Source organism: Rhinichthys klamathensis, unplaced genomic scaffold, assembly GCF_029890125.1.
Source record: "Rhinichthys klamathensis goyatoka isolate OS25496 unplaced genomic scaffold, OSU_Roscu_1.1 h1tg000281l_1, whole genome shotgun sequence".
Classification (NCBI taxonomy): Eukaryota; Metazoa; Chordata; class Actinopteri; order Cypriniformes; family Leuciscidae; genus Rhinichthys; species Rhinichthys klamathensis.
Genome location: NW_026606800.1, coordinates 6,282,144 through 6,301,928, shown reverse-complemented (window position 1 = coordinate 6,301,928; position 19,785 = coordinate 6,282,144). Strand labels below are relative to the sequence as shown.

General features: G+C 36.9%; 3 protein-coding genes across 3 annotated transcripts in view; 2 read left to right on the top strand and 1 right to left on the bottom strand.

The window, feature by feature from the left end:
• The window catches only part of enah (ENAH actin regulator), a 112,277-nt gene extending 105,495 nt beyond the window's left edge, over positions 1-6,782 (bottom strand). The window contains exon 1 of the mRNA XM_056269535.1: positions 6,462-6,782. Within this exon, the coding sequence (XP_056125510.1) occupies positions 6,462-6,466 (5 nt within the window). The 5' untranslated portion in view covers positions 6,467-6,782. The remainder of the gene's footprint in view (positions 1-6,461) is intronic.
• Positions 6,783-9,829: 3,047 nt separating this feature from the next.
• On the top strand, positions 9,830-11,061 carry srp9 (signal recognition particle 9). Its single transcript, XM_056269201.1, has 3 exons — positions 9,830-10,012; positions 10,256-10,324; positions 10,413-11,061. Exons 1-3 carry the CDS (start codon positions 9,941-9,943, stop codon positions 10,530-10,532), a joined length of 261 nt encoding a protein of 86 aa, XP_056125176.1. The 5' UTR covers positions 9,830-9,940; the 3' UTR covers positions 10,533-11,061.
• A 1,029-nt stretch (positions 11,062-12,090) lies between these two features.
• Positions 12,091-18,598, top strand: ephx1 (epoxide hydrolase 1, microsomal (xenobiotic)). The gene is made up of 9 exons (XM_056269271.1): positions 12,091-12,176; positions 12,963-13,156; positions 13,260-13,440; positions 14,272-14,490; positions 14,601-14,730; positions 15,060-15,274; positions 17,224-17,332; positions 17,412-17,534; positions 18,153-18,598. Exons 2-9 carry the CDS (start codon positions 12,974-12,976, stop codon positions 18,361-18,363), a joined length of 1,371 nt encoding a protein of 456 aa, XP_056125246.1. The 5' UTR covers positions 12,091-12,176; positions 12,963-12,973; the 3' UTR covers positions 18,364-18,598.
• Positions 18,599-19,785: the final 1,187 nt, after the last annotated feature.

Genomic DNA, 19,785 nt, shown 5'->3' with positions numbered 1-19,785 from the left:
ACACAATGGCCAATCAGAGGTGTTTACGATTCCGCTCAACAGCGCTCAACATCTTGTCACAATATTTAAATTTCACGTATAATCGTTAGAGTTGTCAAAAAGTACCGACTTCGGTGCCAAGTCGGTACTTTTTGACAACTCTAACGATGCGTGTAGTGACGTCACCACTCAGGATTGGTCACTTGTCGGTGCCGATAGCCTCGTGGGCAAGTGCTCCGACATGTATCGCCGTTGTGCTTCGGGCGACCTGAGTTTGAGTCACGGCTCGTGGACCTTTCCTGATCCCATCCCCCCTCTCTCACCTCGCTTCCTGTCTAGCTGTCCTATCCAATAAAAGGCAAAAACACCCAAAAAAAAAAAAAAAAAAGGATTAGTCACTTGTCTGTTGCCTGGCTAGTGGCAGTTTCTCTCTAGCTGGCTAAGCGCACTATTTCAGCGACGTAAACACAAATGAATTATTAAATTAAAATAAATATCTGATTATCCTCCATAACGCGGTCACCATTTACATCTTATATTGTCTGTAAACTTACGCATTTGCATTCCAAAAAGCTCCGTTATCAGCCCCACAGTGGAAAATGAAACCATATCGGTATCGGCTGGGCCGGTTTGGCAAGGAATGAAATGGTTAAGCAACGCGAACGGTTTGGCCCAACGGTGGAAACGCAGCTAATGATTTAGAGTTGGGTAGCTTTTTTAGCTCCATTTTTTTTTCACACATCATTTCATCGCCTGAAGTCAAAAAGCTAAATAGGCCCAGCATAATTTTTCCACCTAGAGCTGTTGATTAATGGCTGCTGATTGACGGCAATTTAACCAACAAGAGGTGGAAAACTGTAGCATTGTTCCTTTCATAGGAAGTACAGATGAGCCCCAAGGCTTTAATGCATACTGCATAATGTTTGGCGAGAAAGATCACGAATAAGCAAAACTAACCAGCAGGTTACACCTCCCCAGCACTCTCCTACAATTTTTTTAATTTTTAAATCAATCCAACAGACTTAGCACTTCAAAAACAGATCACTGCCAGCTAATCCTATATTCCCATACTCTTGAGACATGAGCCCTGGTCACGTGACAGTTCCAAAGTGGTTTTCCAAAGTAGGATTTTTAGAACTAGGAATTATGACGTCAATTGAAATGAATCAAACAAAAGCAATGCAAAAAGAAGAAGAAGAGAGAACCACTTTAAATGTAATTCATCTAGTGCTAACTCATAACATTAAGTTTCTCCAAAAAAGGTAAAAGGGGAGCATCATGGAACAAAAATGTCACATTCATGACCAGTCCTCATTAAAGGATACAGCATATGCAGTTGTTTAAATTAAGAAATCATGCAATAGTTAGACAATGCATTCACTTCAGGACAGAAAGACATCCCATTTAGTACAAAGATGGATCACTATTAGCCTTTCTCAGATCCATAAATAAGCATATTTGGACTGACTACTGAGGGCAGAATATCACTCAATCACTTGATGACATTCATTGATTGAGAAGGCGGCATTTAAGGCATAAACATAAGTTTCATGGCCAAACACAAGGGTACTTTAGACAAAAAGCTATGGGCATAAAAAACATTTCAAATGAAAAATACCAAAAAAGCTCACTGGTCGCCGCTTTCAGACTCTGAACAGGTGCTTACTGTGAGCAGTGAGCACTACAGAATGGGTAAAGGAAACAAAATAAGGAAAATAAAGAAACCCAAGTAAACCCATAAGGCAGATAGATAGTTCCTGCTACCTCTCAACACTTCAGAGACCCACATGTTGTAGAGTCAGCCAGGTGCTGAGAGGAACTTAGGCTGGTTACATACCACACGCAAAAGCAGCTCATATTTATTTTGGTATCCTATCCATATTAATAGGTTAGAGAGTTCACACTGCCCACACAAGGAAGCCTCTATAGGTACAAAAAGAGTTTCCGTTTCGGTGCTGAGCTCATTTTTACCATCCTTTGTGCTTAGTGGCCGGCCGCTCCCAAGTATAAAGGGCTTTTCTTGCCATTAATGTTTGGATAACATGTATATGTGTCCTTTGATTAAAAATAATGGGTAGTGCAGTGGCTGCGATAAACTTAAACATACTAACATCCATTGCCATGATTCTTGGAATGACTTATCACAAGAGGAAAAATATTATGTTTTAGTTGCATAACAAACGCTGTCATTTCGCAATAGTTTTTTATCGACATTTAGAAAATATCGTAAAAGTTTACCACAAATCTAAAACCCAGCTAATGTATTCTATGTGAAATAATGTTAGGTACCAGTTTACGGCGTTTGATTTTGGCCTCAAAGTTCTCAGTTGGAGGGTTTTAGCCACAGCCGGCCCGCTTATTGCCCTGGCGCGCAATGGCCCGACAGTGGAAATGCGGCTAACAATCTCTGACTGGCATATAACTGAACAAATCAAACGAACATAAACGGGTAAAGGCGGGGCCCCCTACTCGGCAGTGCCCATGGGCTGCAGCTAAGTTCAGCCATCCAGTTTGCAATATCAAGCAGCATAACAAGCTGTTTTGAACAGCTAAAAATAGCTGGAAGCCAGACACATTCAATCAACAATTGGCCACGCCCACACTTATGTGAAAAATAAGGTGGATAGGGTTTGGCAATATTTCAACAAATATTCTGCACTAGTAACCCAGAATAATTTTCTTAACGGTTTGAAGTGCTCTAAGCGATGTTGGGTGACGTCACTTCTTGTTGACGTTTGAAGTATTGTCAAACAAAACGTAGGCTAGCTAGACCCTCCCTCCTCCTCATCCCGTCCCCTCCCCCTGTAGTTTTACTGATACTTCATTCAAGGTGTAATGTCGCCAAGTTAGATAAATGTTTTCCTATAATGCAGAAAAAGAGAAACATTACTAGAAAAACACGATTAAACGTTTCGCCACCTGAGGTTATAACTTTAGCTCCCATACAAGGACGCAATAATAGCAAGATAACATTAGCTTGCGTTTCCCAGTGAGCATAAACAATGGCTCCGTCGTACACAAATTTAGTCAAAGTTGTCAATAGGCTATGAATGAACATTCAAATTCGTAACAAACAGTTGATGAAAACAATCCAACCTATGTAACAACTGCATGTTCACTGTAAAACAGACCTTAGGAGGAAAAGGTGATATGCTACTAACAAGTTCTCATGCAAATGTAACAGGAACTGTAGTGTATATAGATCCTGTCAAACCTATTCATGACAAGCCTATTTTAAACACTCTGGAATGCTTATTGGCCTATAAAGCATCTGGGGCATCTGGGAGAAGACTTGGGCATAAGAGGTAATCAGAATCACTCAACTTGATGCTTACCACTGAATCGGTTCATTGAAAATCCAACATGCAGAGAGCCATGATGGCAGGTGTGATCATCATCATCCCTAGCAAAAATAAATGAACTCCAAAGTGACTGAATTTATAAGAGCAGCAACGGTAAAGGATTTGTGAAGACCACTCAAATGCAGTCAAACATGGAGCGATTTGTTCATAAGGGACCTACAAAGCCATGACAGACTGTTAGATTTCACAATCACATGCATATCTGGAGCTAATAGACAGTGTTTTGCTCTAAACTCAGTCAGTCAGAAACACTTTTTATGTTCTTTATATTGTCTAGTTAATTTTTATGTCTGATAGCACAAGATATCTATGATGAAGAGGGAGCAAGGCTATAGCCAAAACCTTGTTTCTAAAACACTGGTCAATAAAACAATGATCCGACCTACACCATCTGATTCAATTCGATGCCTACCAAAAAGCAAGCCTAAGTTTCAAGGTGACTGCTAGCTAAAAGTCATGCTTCAGTGTCTCACAGACTATCAACAATGAGTGTTAGGGGGAAATTATAGTATCATCGATCATCTATTAATATTGCAAATGTGTCATTATTGTAGCATGTTACCTAAATAAACATGAAAAATTAAGACTGATGCATGTTCCATTTTGTGATAATCAAAGAGAAAACTGAATTCATCAACAGTTCAAATCTATCTATGTAACATTACAGAAACATAGGCCAGAAAAAATATATAATGCAGTTTAGAGTGCAACACTGCATGTAACGAAACAAAGTCCATAGCCTGCAGTATAGCAAAATGATGTCAACCAAACATATTCAGAACCTACTTTTGGTACATTCAAAGCACAGATATTAAATGACGTTATGAACTTGCTTTAAACAAAGTACAAATCAGTGGTAATCCGCAATGATTAAATGCATTCTTGATTGCTTTATCTAAATTCCTCTAGAAACAATGTGGTGGTAAGAGAGGAGTGCAACAGGATGAGTCTGAGCCACTGACGTCAAAGATAAAGAACTTTCACAGAGGGCTCTGTGTCTAAATGAGAGATGAAATGGAAAATATAATAGGTGACAGGGTGTAATAGAGAGAGAAGGGTGGTGGTGGTGGGGTGGGGGGCAGATTAGGTAGACACGGTATCTCTACCAAAGAGAGTAATTACATAAGGAGAAAAGGAAAAGTTTAAATGGCCCCTTCAATACAATTGCGCTCGCATATAATTCTGTTCTGATTAGGCATGAATATTCTGAGGGGATTTGTCTTTTCTAATGGCAGAAAGATAAAGCGAGAGCATACTGATGAATTCATATGGACACTTTTCTATCTACAAAACTCAGAAAGCCTTGATTAGGCCTAAAGATCAGAGCAGCCTGATTTGAATTTGCTGGAAAAAAAGCAAAAGTGCTCAAGAGTTCAGTTAACATGCACTAATGAAAAACAAAAACGATATGACTTATTCGTGTCCATTCAGTTAGGCGATCTCTATCTCAATATTGAAAGACACTTTCATGATCTATGAACCAGACAGCAGTGTTACTGACCTGGCCTTCCTGGAATTTTGGAAATCATGAAACAAGCCTTTCAGGGGGTTGATTCAATTTAGTTACTAACCTAAAGTATAGACTGCCAGTCACAAGTTGACACTACTCATTCTTCACAGCTACTTTTTCCACGTTTAAAAGTTTAAAAATTAAAAACAAATTTAAAAATTTTAATTTGCATGTTTTTAGTTATTTGCATGCTGGACACTGGCTAATTTTCATTCACTAATTAGACCATTTAAAAAGATTTATCATTTATAAAAATGAACTAAATAACTAAATAAATTCATTTATAAATTTAGCTGTGTACAGAAATTCATGCCCATGCACTTTTTAAGATCACGAGAAACAAATGCATGCAAGTTTATCCAAACTTTTGTCCTAAATTAATTAATTTGATTCACAAAAAGGTTGTTAATACAATTAGGTTAATTCCTCATGCACATTATAAACCTACGGTCGTGTCACACAGTTAAAAGCTTGACACTTCCCAACACATGCTCGTGATGAGTAAGAGGGAACAGTCTGGGTCTTTAAATCACACAAACCACACCTGTTATGGCTAACAAACATGAACATTCGCCTCCGCTCAATCACTCCCGAGCGAGAGACAATCCTGTTTTTGACACAAGAGGCAACCCACGTACATCTGAGGTGCTTTACTATGTAACACCATGGTTCGTGGGAAGACAGGCCAAATAATACAAATACAGAAGAGATTAATCTAAACCTAAGGGGAAGGTTATGTCATATCATTCAAACTCTGCTTTAAGGGCAGCTTGTTTCTGCTGAAGGCTGCCAACAGCTGGCTCTTTCTTCATATGTCTTCAGTGGGAGTGTGGGAGGAAATACTTAGTTATTCCGATAATCAAAGCAAGGCTTGAACATTTTAACACATGCTCTCACCAGATCACCAGACACTGGGAACATGCCTACATCACAATGTAATGTAATGGATCAAATCCTTAGTCAATCAGTTATTAGCAAACAGTGTATGACTATATACATTTTAATTCATTGTCAAACGTCACTACATTTAAAAAAAAAACAGCAATATTTCAATCTAATAATAAAGGCAGGGAAATTACTGATTTGAATTGGCATCGTCCTCTAAAATGAAGCCAATGTGTTAACACATTGTTATGCTCTTTACTTTATAACATGAACAGAAGAGTCAAAGTAGTCACATAAGCTCAACTATGCTTACATGATGCATCCTAAACAAACAAGATCTCTCAAGTTCAGTGCCATGCTGCATTGAACTGCATATTTACATGATACTTCGTATGCAGATAGACCTATACATATGTGCGTCTTTTCCTCACACCCCATATCAAGTAACGTTATGCAATATACAGGCGCTCAAATTGATTTTTTACTAATTGCTCAATTTAGCTGTAATAATTTAAATGATTACTTTTAACAGTAGCCTACTAAAAATTAATTGCAGTACAAATGCTAGGACAATCTATATCATAAACAGCATTTATTTAATCAACTGCTTGTTTATGAATTATTTATAGGCAGTGCGCAAATATAGCCACGCATAAATTGTTCCCCAAACAAGAAGACCAGCGCATATACGCCTTTGGGTAGAGATTAAACTAGATTTTACTTACCTCATGGTGATTTCCGCGATATTTATTCGGTGTTATATAATTTCAGAGAGTTTGCAAAGTTCGCACTTGATCACAAAAGATATGAATGAAACGCGGCAGGACCAGAGAGAGTTTGTATCGCGAAAAGTAAAAAATAAAAAATCAAAGTAAATAAAAAAAAATAACTAGATCTACATGATCTACCGCATTGCAGCTGTATGTGGATGCTGCAGCACAAAAAATGTAAGTGAGAATGTAATTTTCTGTTTGGTCTTGCAAACGCCTGATCTTCTAATAGCGGCAACGTGCCGCTGGGATCCCCTTCTACAGCCACAGCACAGACGCATAGCTTTACTGGCCTACGTCACCACGCAAGGGACGCACAGGTCACGCCCCCATTTGATAGTTTAAATTGTCAGGGATTTATGATTTAGAGTGACAGTATGTAAAATACTTGTAAAATATTAAGATAAAGGTCAAACTGATTATATATATATTATATATAAATATTTATTTTGACTCTCTCTCTCTCTCTCTCTCTCTCTCTTACACAGAGAGAGAGAGAGAGAGAGAGAGAGAGAGAGAGAGAGAGAGAGAGAGAGAGAGAGATTATCATTGATAGAGCATTTGATCACATTCATTCAAGCCTTCAGTATATTAAGATGCTTTATAATTGATAAGTGTATGTTATCTGCAGAGCCGGATTATCCATAAGGGCACTTGGGCCAGTGCCCAGGGGCACCAACCATTCACAACCACTAGGGGGGCACCACATGAGTCAAGCTTTAAAAATATTTTTCGTAAATTGTTATATTATTAACTTGAAATTTAACAATAATAATAACAATAATGATTTAATAATAAATTATAAATAAATAAAGATTACATGACCACTATCACTCCCCCCTCCCCAATCTGTCAGAGTTGCGTTGGTCCACAACAAATACGTGCAAATGTGTCATTTTTTTAACGGCTACAAAAAAATGAATTAAAATCAAAACTGGACAGACGTCAATTGAGTGGTTTTGCAAAAAGAAAGTTAAAGAAAGACAAGGACGCTAGACGTAGCTACAATTCACAATGTTCCAGGTATCGAAAGATTTTTTGTGAGAACATCACGGGAATTGCGATCACTAGCAGCGCTGAGTCTGACGAAGCCGGAGCTAACTGTGGAGACGGTAACAAAGAAATGGACTTTGGGGATGTAGTTGACACCTTTGCTTGCGCAAAATCAAGGAAGGAGCAGTTCTGCTAAACTTAATACATGAAAACGTTTTACCAGATTTAGTGCTACACTTATTGTCTCTTATTTGTTCCTCACTAAAAAAATGTTTTTTTTCCACTAAATGTTCGATTTTATACAATTATTGTGCACTTGTGATTTTTCTAGACTAAATTTTACTGCTGAGTTACCCACTAATCTAGTTTATATAATAGAATTTTTGTCATAGGTTATTATCATATTTTTTTTTATTTGTTGTTTTTCTTTATAATGAAGTTGTCTGTATTAAGTAGATTGTGTTTAACAGAAAATAGTGATTATCAGTTCAACACACAGAGTTATAGAAATTCTACTTGATTTTTTTTTTTTTAACTGCGCTGGTATCGGATCGGTATAATTCAATACTCAGAATTTTTGGTATCGGATTGGATCGGTTCAGAAGAAATGGTATCGGGACAGCCCTAATATTTTCTGGTAGGCTATATTTAAGTTACCCAGGAGCTCTGTTGACATAGGCTTTGCTAACGTTAGTTACAGCTTGATGAATTGAGTTGAACACAGCAGGAGAGAACGCAACATTAGCCAGCTAGCTAAAGCTCTGGTGGGAAATTATTAGCTAACGCTACGGAGGCCATAATATTTTTGACTCATGGCTGAAGTTAAGTTTCTCCAACTCTCCCCAGGTTGGCAAAAAAAATGCATCTCAAAATGCATCAGATTGATGCTATAAAATATGGAATATTTAAAAAAAATCTTCCGGGGGGGCATGCCCCCGGACCCCCCTAGAGGGATAATATCCTTCTCACCTTTTTCACCCCTGACCCCTTTTCATGCCTGTAGAGGTAAGAAACCTGATAGATTTATTATTATTTTTGGGCAAACGTGAATTGACGCTGTCAATTAATTTATGTACATTTTTAATTGACACATTTGAATATAGTGGGCCTTTTGAGTATAGTGCCCAGGGGCACCACACTGTCTTAACACGGCCCTGGTTATCTGACTATAATCTGTGTGCTGTCAGCTGTTCATAAAAAGAGCCAATGGTGTGCTTGCTTTGATGGCAGAAGTGAAGGATCTGATGGTTCATCACAAGTGTTCAAACCTTGCGACTTGGGCCCCACATCTCAGTTACCAGATCAACTAGGTTTCTCATACATCTCTGACTCTAATGAACTATATGAAGATTTGGGTATATGTGGATAGGGTCTATGACTGAAGGGAGAATGAAAGGGAAAGCATTTGGGTTACAGTTTGAATTTTTGGTTTAAATATCCAGGCTTTAAAAAAAAAAGGTCGACACTGCCATCTACTGGTGCACTCTTATAAAAATTGGTTACACATGCTAAAACATTATCGTGCTTGAGCCACGAAAATCACAAATGCATGTATTTCCAAAGCAGCAACAAACAGAAAAACATTAACAAACATTTAAAATTTGCTTATATACTGCTTTTCGAGATTTGAAAATGACACTGTATTTCATGTATTTCGGAAAATTGGGACACTTTTTGCCATTGAGATGATTGGGGAAAAAATGTCCCAATTTTTCTGAATGAATGAATTAACAGTTCAAAATAACAGGTCTTTATATTCCTCTGACTAAATACACGTCAGTGTAGCTGTCGTTCACCGGCCCTTTACGGGAAATATTTTAAATAAGTGCTTGTCTTGGATACGGTGAGACGATTGTTTACCAGCAGGAAGCGCATAGTGGCTCAAAACATGGCTCAAAATACCGAATCCTCCTCTAAGCCGCATTCAAATCACATGACGTTCTGTGTCTTACTAAATGCATTTGTAACTAAAATGTGTAATCGTTTAAAATATTCTATTCCAATGGCTATGCCTATGTACATAACTTAACCATGTAAATTCTATTTAGCAATTTCTATAAAAATTATTTTAAATGAAGTCATCACAAATAATTATGATTGATCCGCCCTGACTTAGTGATTTAAAACGTCGCAGATTCCACGTGACAACGCGGCTACTAAGCCCCGCCTTTCTTTTCATTCTAATCGTCATTTCTACCGCTCATTCTATTTCTATGAACCAATCACAATCCTCAAATCCGACCACGTACACTACGTAGTGATTACTCGTCAGTGTGCACGTTTTATATTGGCCAGCTCAGCTGCTGACCAATCAGAGTGCGTTTTTCTACGACTCAAAGTGGCCATATTTTATGCCACCTGGGTTTTACTTTTAACAGCTGTATATTTCTACGCCTCTAAAGTATTTACCAGAATACCCTATATTTAGTGTTTATCACATCATGCCTTATTACCAGACGTGGGAAGAATTTGCGCGAGCAGCAGAAAAACTTTATTTGACGGACCCGATGAAGGTAATTGATAAACAACCTTTTATTTTTAGGCTACCGGCTACAAGCACATATTTTACAGTCAAAAATAAACTTAAATTGGGTCAGATGTATTGTAGAGCGAATTCGAATTGTTGTCTGTAAGTACAAACACTATCGTGTATATGAATGCCTGAAAATGAAACTGTCAGCCAGAGAAAAACTGCAGTATTCAAACCTTCCATGTACTGATGCACAGTAACTGTCTTGTTAATGTTGTCCGTTCAGGTCAGAGTGGTTCTGAAATATCGACACTGTGATGGAAATCTCTGTATGAAGGTCACAGATGATGCTGTGGTATGTACGTTTTTAGCCCTTGCAAGAAGACTGTTTTGTGTGTGGTCTTATGTAGATCATGTTGGATTCACTGTACGTTTCTTCTCAGTGTTTACAGTACAAGACTGACCAGGCCCAAGATGTAAAGAAGATCGAGAAACTGCATGGGAAGTTGATGAGATTAATGGTCTCCAAAGAGACCCACAGTGGTTCTATGGAAACGGACTGAATGAATCAAAGGACCTGTTGGGATTGGACAGTTGTTTGTTACTCAATCTGACTGATATTGAAGAGAGACGGATCTACAGGAGGATGGAGATGAAGTTTGGTTGATGTGTTTTGACTGTATACTGAGAATGTTCAAGATTATGCTCGTTTGGAGAGCAAGCAGCAAGACAAGAGGAAACATCCTATACAAGATGCTGATATTTTTGTTCTTATTCTGGAGGTCGGACAACGTTGTAATGGTTATACAGTTCTGTTTCAGTTGGTCTGCCTATTATTTAATGTTTGGAACAAGTGGGTTTTAACTGCACCAACATCAAGGGAATACATTTCGAAACAGGACCTTCTCCATTTCTTAGGATTTCATTGTAATCTAGTTTGTATGTCTATGCATGACGTACATTGAACCTAAATAAATTTCTCTCTTTTTTTCATCCTATTTCATTTTACTCTCACTTTCTAACAGCATTACAGTCTACAAACATGTAACAATGCTTTTACAGTTAAATTAAAAAGTAATTATTGACACCCAACGTTTGTGCACAGTGACATCATTTTAATCTATTTTTTTAACAATGTTAACCTTTGTTTTTATATTTGCTAGGACTTCAGTGTCGGTATATGGATACAATTTACTGTTCTCAACATCTGGCTTAAAGTTACCTGTTCAGGATGACCAACAAGTATTACCTGTCATGTTTAAAATGTAAAAAAAAAAAAAAATCAATCACATTTCTTCATGGAATTTTTTTTTTAAGTTTGTACTACCACAGTTATAAATGTACTAAACTTGTCTAGCACATATTGTCACATTGAATATACCTAGGCTTTTAGTATGTGTTCCTTCCGTACCACAATGGAGAAAGTATTTTGAGAGTAGGCCATCTTAAGCAGGTCGATTTTCAGCGTTGTCGGTCCGCAACTGCAGGTAACCTTCACCTAAAATATTATTGTAACACTAATATGTTTGTGTAAATGAGGTTCTGAAATAGTTAGTTGTCAGACAAACGTGTTTTACCTCAGAAAGCCCTTCCCAAGTATTAGTTTGCTTGTCTTCCTGTCAGACTCTTTGGCCGTGCACTCATAGCGTGCACTGCTTCAGTCCAGTCAGTTTTTCAGTAACGTTTTTTTCGCGAGTGAGAAACTTCGCCCTATCAGTCTTTCCCACACACCAGAGCCGTTGGAAAAAAACGGTTAATGTTATTTATAAAAGCCGTTGAAAAAAGTGCTTTACGAACAATCATAATTTGCATAAGTTAAATGTTGGGCAGTTTAAAAAAAAAACAGTTTTATTTTTTACTTTTTTAATGTTTTGATTTTAAAAAGAGAACGTCTTGAAACAATTAGACCTATCTAACTTAATTACAGGGTCATATAAGAACTACAATCAAAATACAATATCGTGAAATGTGAAAACGTTTGCTTGGTGTGCAGTTAGCTTTACTAAAATAAAACCACCACTATTATCTGAAAGAAGGACGTAAACAAATTTCACAGAACAGAATGACGGACGTGTTTTCCAAGAAGGGTTTTCCAAAGGAAGTGAGCAAAGCGCCTTTGTGACTACATTTCCCATAGTGCATTGTGCTTATGCTACTGCGTCTTGGTGCCGTGCTAAACGGTCACACAGCAACTTTGCTACATTGAGGTGAGTGGGCATCATGTCTGGTGTTAGGCCTATTAATCGGCGTTTTTGCATGTTTTACCTAGTTACGTTGTTAACTAATGTTCAACAACATACTAGTGTGTTCTTTTTTCTCAGTTCTTTTTTTTCTTCTTTTTTTTTACATATTTCATGAAATAAAACTCATTATGCAACAACTTCATTGTTATACAGCTTTTAATAATAACTTTATTAGGGTAAATGGATTTGCAAGTAACTTCTGTGCAGGTTCTGTCAGCGACTCGTCGTTTCTTTTCTTTCAAGATAAGGAATGAGAAGAATTTAGCTTAGTCTATTGCTATAATTCCACTATAATCATCTAGCCTGTTAGATTAAATAAATTATTATTCAGATATTTTTTTATATCATTTAACTGCAGAAAAAAAAATTGTCAGGTGAGGTTATGTTTTATGATATTTCTGTGAATAATTCATAATTAGCACAGATCAAATCAACAGATTGCTATTCACAAGGTATTTACTGTGCATTAGGAGTTAGACAGAAAAGCTTTGTCGTACATTGTGACCCACATGTTGTTACCACCGAGCTTTGTCCACCCTAATCCCAGTGCTGGGAATGTTGTGCAACAATAAACCTTTGCTCTATTTTCTTGCATTCATGCATTAAAATAATGTTGCCTAGGGGAATGAAAGGTTGCTGGTTCATATTCTGCAAGGGGTGATCCATGAGCTAGCTATCATCAATTACCCCTTGAGGAAGACATGTCAGGTTAAAGCTAGTTGATAATAACTATTATTTGCTTTATTCCAGGCCCTTAAACCATGTACATAGAGTTGGCAGTGGCATTGGGGCTCGGAGCAGTGATTGCTCTGGTATTCCTGAAGAAGAGAAAGAATGTCCTGAAAGCTCAGGATGGGTGGTGGGGTGTGGGAGCTTGTCCCCAAGGACCTGAGGACGATAGTATCCGCCCGTTTAAAGTTGAGACAACTCCAGAAGAGATTGAGGTAAATCCTGATGTCATCATCAAAATAAAATTTGGAATAATTATTTCAGTGGAGATATACTTTTTGGATTTGTCTTTAGAAAAAGCTCCTTTATATTCCTTAGGATTTGCACCGCAGGCTGGATCAGACCCGCTCCTTTCCTTCTCTTGAAGATAGTCAGTTTAACTATGGCTTCAACTCCAAATACCTTGATAAGGTTGTGTCTTATTGGAGGAATGATTTTAGTTGGAGCAAACAAGTGGATAAACTGAACAAATATCCTCATTTCAAAACCAAAATCGAAGGTGAGTCTTAACTAGTACACAGCTATAGAGAGAAATACACATGTCTGCATCTTGGAAAAAAATTCAGCTGATTTCCAAAAAAGCTAATATATATCTAATTTGATGATGCTGAATTAATTTTTTTTTTAAAAACTTTCAGTGATGTACATAATTTTTTACAAACGTGAAAAAAAGATGATTTTTTTTAATGCACCAATCAAAATAGCAAAAGCAGTCAAATGTCAAAGGTTTCATTTTAATGACAAAAAGAAGTATATAAAATGTATATTTTAACCTTTTTTTTAAAACAATTTGCAAAGGAGTGTTCAAATACTGTCTAAGAACTTTACATAAACACAAAACCTTTTTCCCCACAATTTTTACCAAATGCTGTTTGGAAGTAGTAAAACAAAATTAAATTAAATTATAAACTTTAAAATTTCACTGTACATTCACCTCTGATGTATCAGGATTAGGCCTAAAATAATGTTATACATATGAAAATCAGCAGAGAATTAAACAAATAATTCAAACATGGTTCAGAGAAAGATAGGAATCATGTCTTTGTGGCAGTTTTTATGATGACTTTCTCGCCGTACAAATGGTTGTTGAAAGCAAAAATGCTATGAAATGCACATCATGTTTTAGTGAGAAAATTGGCACTATTTTTGGAATCATCACCACAAAATTAGTAAGAAACAAATATGTTTTTATTCAGTAAATAAATATCATCCAGGGCAGACCTATTATTTTTCACAGATAGACACTTACATTTTGCATAGTAAGTACACTATTATAGTACACTACAACAGATTTCATTGTTGTTCTGTGTTGTATCCTCTATTAAAAAAGGTATTGATATTCACTATGTTCACGTGAAACCGAAGAACCTGCCAGAGGGAACCCGCGCTGTACCTCTGATGATGGTCCATGGATGGCCAGGCTCCTTCTATGAGTTTTATGGTATCATCCCCCTGCTTACGGAGCCAGTCAGCCCTGATGACATAGCCTTCGAAGTCATCTGTCCCTCAATACCTGGTTATGGTTTCTCAGAGGCCCCACATAAGAAAGGTAAATGGCAAACAACCCAACCCAACAGATATTTAATTGTTTAAAAACATGTAAATTGGTCTGTTTTCCATACAATTCCAATTTTTATGATCATAATGTGTTTTGCACAGGGTTCGACTCTGTATGTGCAGCGCACATATTTAATAAACTGATGAAGCGTCTTGGTTTTAACCAGTACTACGTTCAGGGAGGAGACTGGGGTTGGCTTATTACCACTAATATGACCCAGCTGGAGCCCAAGTACGTATAAAAGCATTGGTTCTCAACTTTTTTGACTTCAAGGCCCAACTTTGTCCAAGACAATATTCAAAGGCCCTCCTATTTTAACTGATATATACCTTTGGTACTTAAATCAACATTTATTTAAGATTATGTTAAAAGAACAACATTGATTTTAAGACTTGTTGGGGCCCTCTGGAGGTTTGCTGAGGCCCCCTAGTGGTTGAGAAACACTGTATTAAAGTATTTCATTTCATTGAAATCATCAGATAGAATGCAGTAAATTAAAGTCAGATATATTAAAGGAAGATAATGTGTATAGAAATAAAAAGATCTTTCTTTCTTTTTAGTGCTGTGAAAGGCCTCCACGTTAACTTTGCTCCACCTGCAAAACCAGGCCTTCTCATGGTGTTGTCTATACTTTTTGGTCGACGATTCCCCAAACTCTTTGGCTTCAATGAACATGATGTGAAACGCATTTTCCCTTGTATGGAAAAGCTTGTAGTGAATGCCATGAAGGAGACTGGATACATGCACATACAATCCACTAAACCTGACACTGCAGGTGAGAGACATATTCAAAGTGAATTAAATGGATAAAAATGTGCATCTTTGAATAGAGTGCAACAGTCCGGCTGTGGAAGTAAAAACATTCATTTTCTCCATAGTGAAATTGATCAATAACTTAGACCTACTATGAGCTACGAGGTTGTTAATCCATGATATGTGCTTCTGCTGAAGCCGTCAGCCTACATAATTTCAGGTTATTTTTAAAATAATTGTTTAACAGTGGAATTCCTGGTGAAAAACGAACTAATAAAAAATAACATCTTTCTCGTTAAACGTCATTTAAATAAACACATAATTAGAATATTCGATTTTTATGAGCCCAAATATTCAAATACAATATTTTTGAAAAATGCCCATCCCTAGTTTATATATATATATATATATATATATATATATATATATATATATATATATATATATTATCTACATTTGAAAATGAATAGTTTTATATTTCTCTGTCATTTTAATTCGATAATGCTGTTCGCAATGCTTCATGGGATTGTAGTTTCTAAGAGAAAGTAGAATCTAACTAAGTAGAATCTAACTAAACCTGTTAATGGGGCATTATGCAGAAATCCCGTTTTTGTCAAACAGCGACCCCTAGAGTTACTGTGGAGTACTTGAATTTAATGTTACTGTCGTAAATACCACTCACTCAGAGCTTGACATGCCCTGTTACATAGTATACAATAGTACATTGTGTTTAATTTGTCGTTTAATGAGATATAATATATGTTGTTAGTGGTGAGAATTTTCACGTGATTAAATACATAGATCCGACAATTTTAATGGTCCAGAGGCAGAACTTTTGCCAAGTGTGTCAGAGGTTCTGGGTTCTAATCGGTACTAATAGTATAGTTTATTTTCCTCATCAAAACCGATTGTTTATTAGTGGTTGTATTTCAAGCAGGGACATGTGTTTTGTGCATTAGATTTTGTGATTTCACCATAACAAAATATAGAGAGTCTCTCAGTCACCGCAACGGATTCAGGCGCGCGTCACAACAGAACACTGTAACTTATCTGCACCACTGATCGCAGAGGCAACGAGCACTTTGGTCACTTGATTTCAAAACTAACACATTTCAGATCGCCTCTTATTTAACAAACGAACGAAATGAATGCTCTACTAGAGTTACCTGGAGATGTTTTATTTGTTTGTAATGGTAACGTTACATCCGTGCCGCGAGAAGTTTCAATGGGGACATAACACACCCGCAAATTATGCCTATGCTCGTGTCCGACTCCTCACTCGGTCAGTCTGCCGTTTCCTCTTTCTCTGTTCCTCCGACAATGCTTTCCTAGCTTTCTGCATCTTATATGCCGGCTCAGCCATGACGATAGTGTGACAAACTCCATCCATCTATACCTTGTTCCTGTGTGTATGTGTGCAGTTGCCGTAAAGGAATATGTTACATCGCGAGAGCTGATATCACGCGATACTTCCTGACGCGGCCCGCCGCACCGAAGTTGCAAGTGAGATTTTTTCGCTCACAGGCACCAGGGGGGGTCGAGACGCCCACCATTCAACCCGAAAGAAGTTATATAACCATTTCAATAACTCTGAAGCTGTTCAGTTAAGCTAAAAAAAGCTGCATAGTGTCCCTTTAAGTACAGTCTTGTACCTTTGTCTTTTTGTGTACTTTTCTAAAAAAAAAAAAATGCTTAAAATCAAAGTTTGTAGTTTTATGATTCACCTTGTAGCAGATTGGTTTGGTTCATGGCTTATAACTCTTTAATGAAGACTTCCTAAAAAAAAATCCCAATAGGAAAAATGAATGGAAAAAATACCGGAACCAGTGCCACTGAAAAAGGGGGCGGGCACTGTTGCACTCTATAAACTCCACATATGAATCTGTTGTGACATTGGTCCATTGGTTATATATTTGGTTTTATGTAACATCGAATTTGAAATTTAATTTGACGCTTGACTGTATTGCACAGGCCGTGGATTGAATGATTCTCCTGTTGGTTTGGCTGCCTACATTTTGGAGAAATTTTCAACCTGGACTGATCCTGAATTTAAGAAACTTGAGGATGGTGGACTGGAGAGGTAGTACTTTAAAAAAAATTAAAATTTTTAGTTTAGCTTCATTAAAAGTCAGTGAAATAATCTGTTGATTGCCCAACAGGAAGTTTTCTCTTGATGATCTACTGACGAATGTGATGATCTACTGGACCTCTAGGTGCATTATATCCTCCATGCGCTTCTACAAAGAGAACTTTGGCAAAGGCTTAGACCAGCCCCATGCAAAGTAAGAGAAATACAGGCTTTGATTAACATGAAGCTTAATTGTTTATTCAATATAGTGTTCCCAAAAGTATTTGGAGATATTAGACACAGGAACTGCTCTACATGTAAATATGGACACTACCATCTGGGATGTTAATGTTTTTAAAGTTTCTTGCTCACCAAGGCTGCATTTATTTTATTAAAAATAGGGTAAAAACAGTAATATTGTGAATTATTATAGCAAATTAAAATAACGTTTCTATTTTAATATATTTTAAAAATTCCTTTATTCCTGTGATGACAAAGCTGAATTTTCAGCATCATTACTCCAGTCTTCAGTGTCACACGATCCTTCAGAAATCATTCTAATATACTGATTTGCTGTTTGAAACAGTTGAGCTGCTTAATGGTTTTTTTGGGATATCGTGGTACTTTTTTTCAGGATTTTGTGATGGATAGAAATTTCAAAAAAACACCATTTATTTGAAATATACTTTTTTGCCGTCACTCAGTAAATAAATGTATAGTCCCCTTGCTGAATTGATGTAATAAAAAATCGTAAAGAATGGTGACCCCAAAGAATGGTAGTGCATAATGCAAGATCACTTAATTAATGTGCTATTTCTCTCTCACCCCATAGGCTTCCAGTTTACGTTCCAACTGGTGTGGCCTCTTTCCCCAATGAGTTGATGCACACCCCTAAATTGTGGGTGACACAGAAATACCGTAGGCTCAAGACTTACACTCCCATGGCCCGTGGGGGCCATTTTGCTGCTATGGAGGAGCCGCAGTTACTGGCAGAGGATGTTCAGAACTTTGTCAAGATTGTAGAGAAGAGAAAGAGGAAATGAGTAATTCCATGTCATCTTATTCATATCCATGGGACTCTCATAAATGCATCTAAACAGTGATGACCATGAAGTAAAAAAACAACCCTTATACCACAACAATCTGCTAATCAACACTATTATGAACAAATGCATTACATTTATTTTTAGGTACGGTAATAGCGCTGTTTAATGCTAGTAACATACTAAGGAATGTGCCTTTGTTTAATTGTAATTAAATAATTCTATATTGACAGGAGCTTGCTTTTGATGTGATTATTTATGAAGATGCTGAGGTGTTTTTGAATGGGACCACAATATGATATGAAACAGTATGAAAATATTTTACTTTAGCCTATTTTTTATTGAAGTACTTTTTAAGCACAGTTACTGAATCCTAGTGATATGTGGCAATGACAGAAATCACAGAAGACAGTCAGGAAGACATTTTTATTTTTATCAAGATGAATTTTATATCACATTCTCATTACAAACAATTCATCAAGAGGAAAAAATGAGTGTTCATGGTTCAAAGTAATGCCCACTAGAGTGGCTATCGGTTCCTTTATTCTGCATTCATCTATTTAAATAAAATGATCATCGCTATAGACGCTCTGCAGGCCAATGCAACTGCCTCTTTTTCACATAAAGGAAAGTTCTCTGAGGGAACTTTCACGACCAATCAAATCAAGAGACACTAGGTGAAGGCACGCCCAAAGCAATCAAGCTGGTCAGACTCCATTGCTTATGGTTTTTTGGAATGCATATTTGGGAAAATAAAATAGGAAAACTTTTTCCATAAAAATAAATATTCTCATAATATTTATACAAACATAAATATTACGTATTTAAATATTTATTTTGTACTAACGAGTGTTGTGCTTCCCATATAAAATGTATATTAAAAATGTCATAAAAAAACTATTCTCACAGTAGAGCTCAGTGTCTTTTCTCCACATAGGCCCCCCAAGGTTGATTCTCTAAGGGTTACACAGTTTTAGATTGTAGGACAGCATAGCTTATAATAGTTCAGTCCCTGCCTGTGCCTTAACAATTAGTCCTGTTGTAGGCAGATTTAAAGTGTGTCTGTGGTGATTCATTCCTTCTTTCATCGCTCAAAGGGGAAATGCATTCTGAATTAACACACTCTTAGGAGAGAGAGAAAAAAATCATCAGTGGAACAATTTAGATGCAGTATTCAGTCTGTAAAATCAAGTGCTCTATACTTTTAAAAGTTCAGGTGTTTTAAAGCATTTTACACACATAATTCAAGTAATTTCAGGTATGACGGATGGCAACTCAACACGCAATTGATCCAGTCTTACACGTACTACATTATGACACTAATAATATTAAGAACAATGTCTTTTACACAATGAATGTAATAGGAGAACATGAGAAATCAATGTTTACATTTTACATTAAAGGGATAATCTCTATCGGACC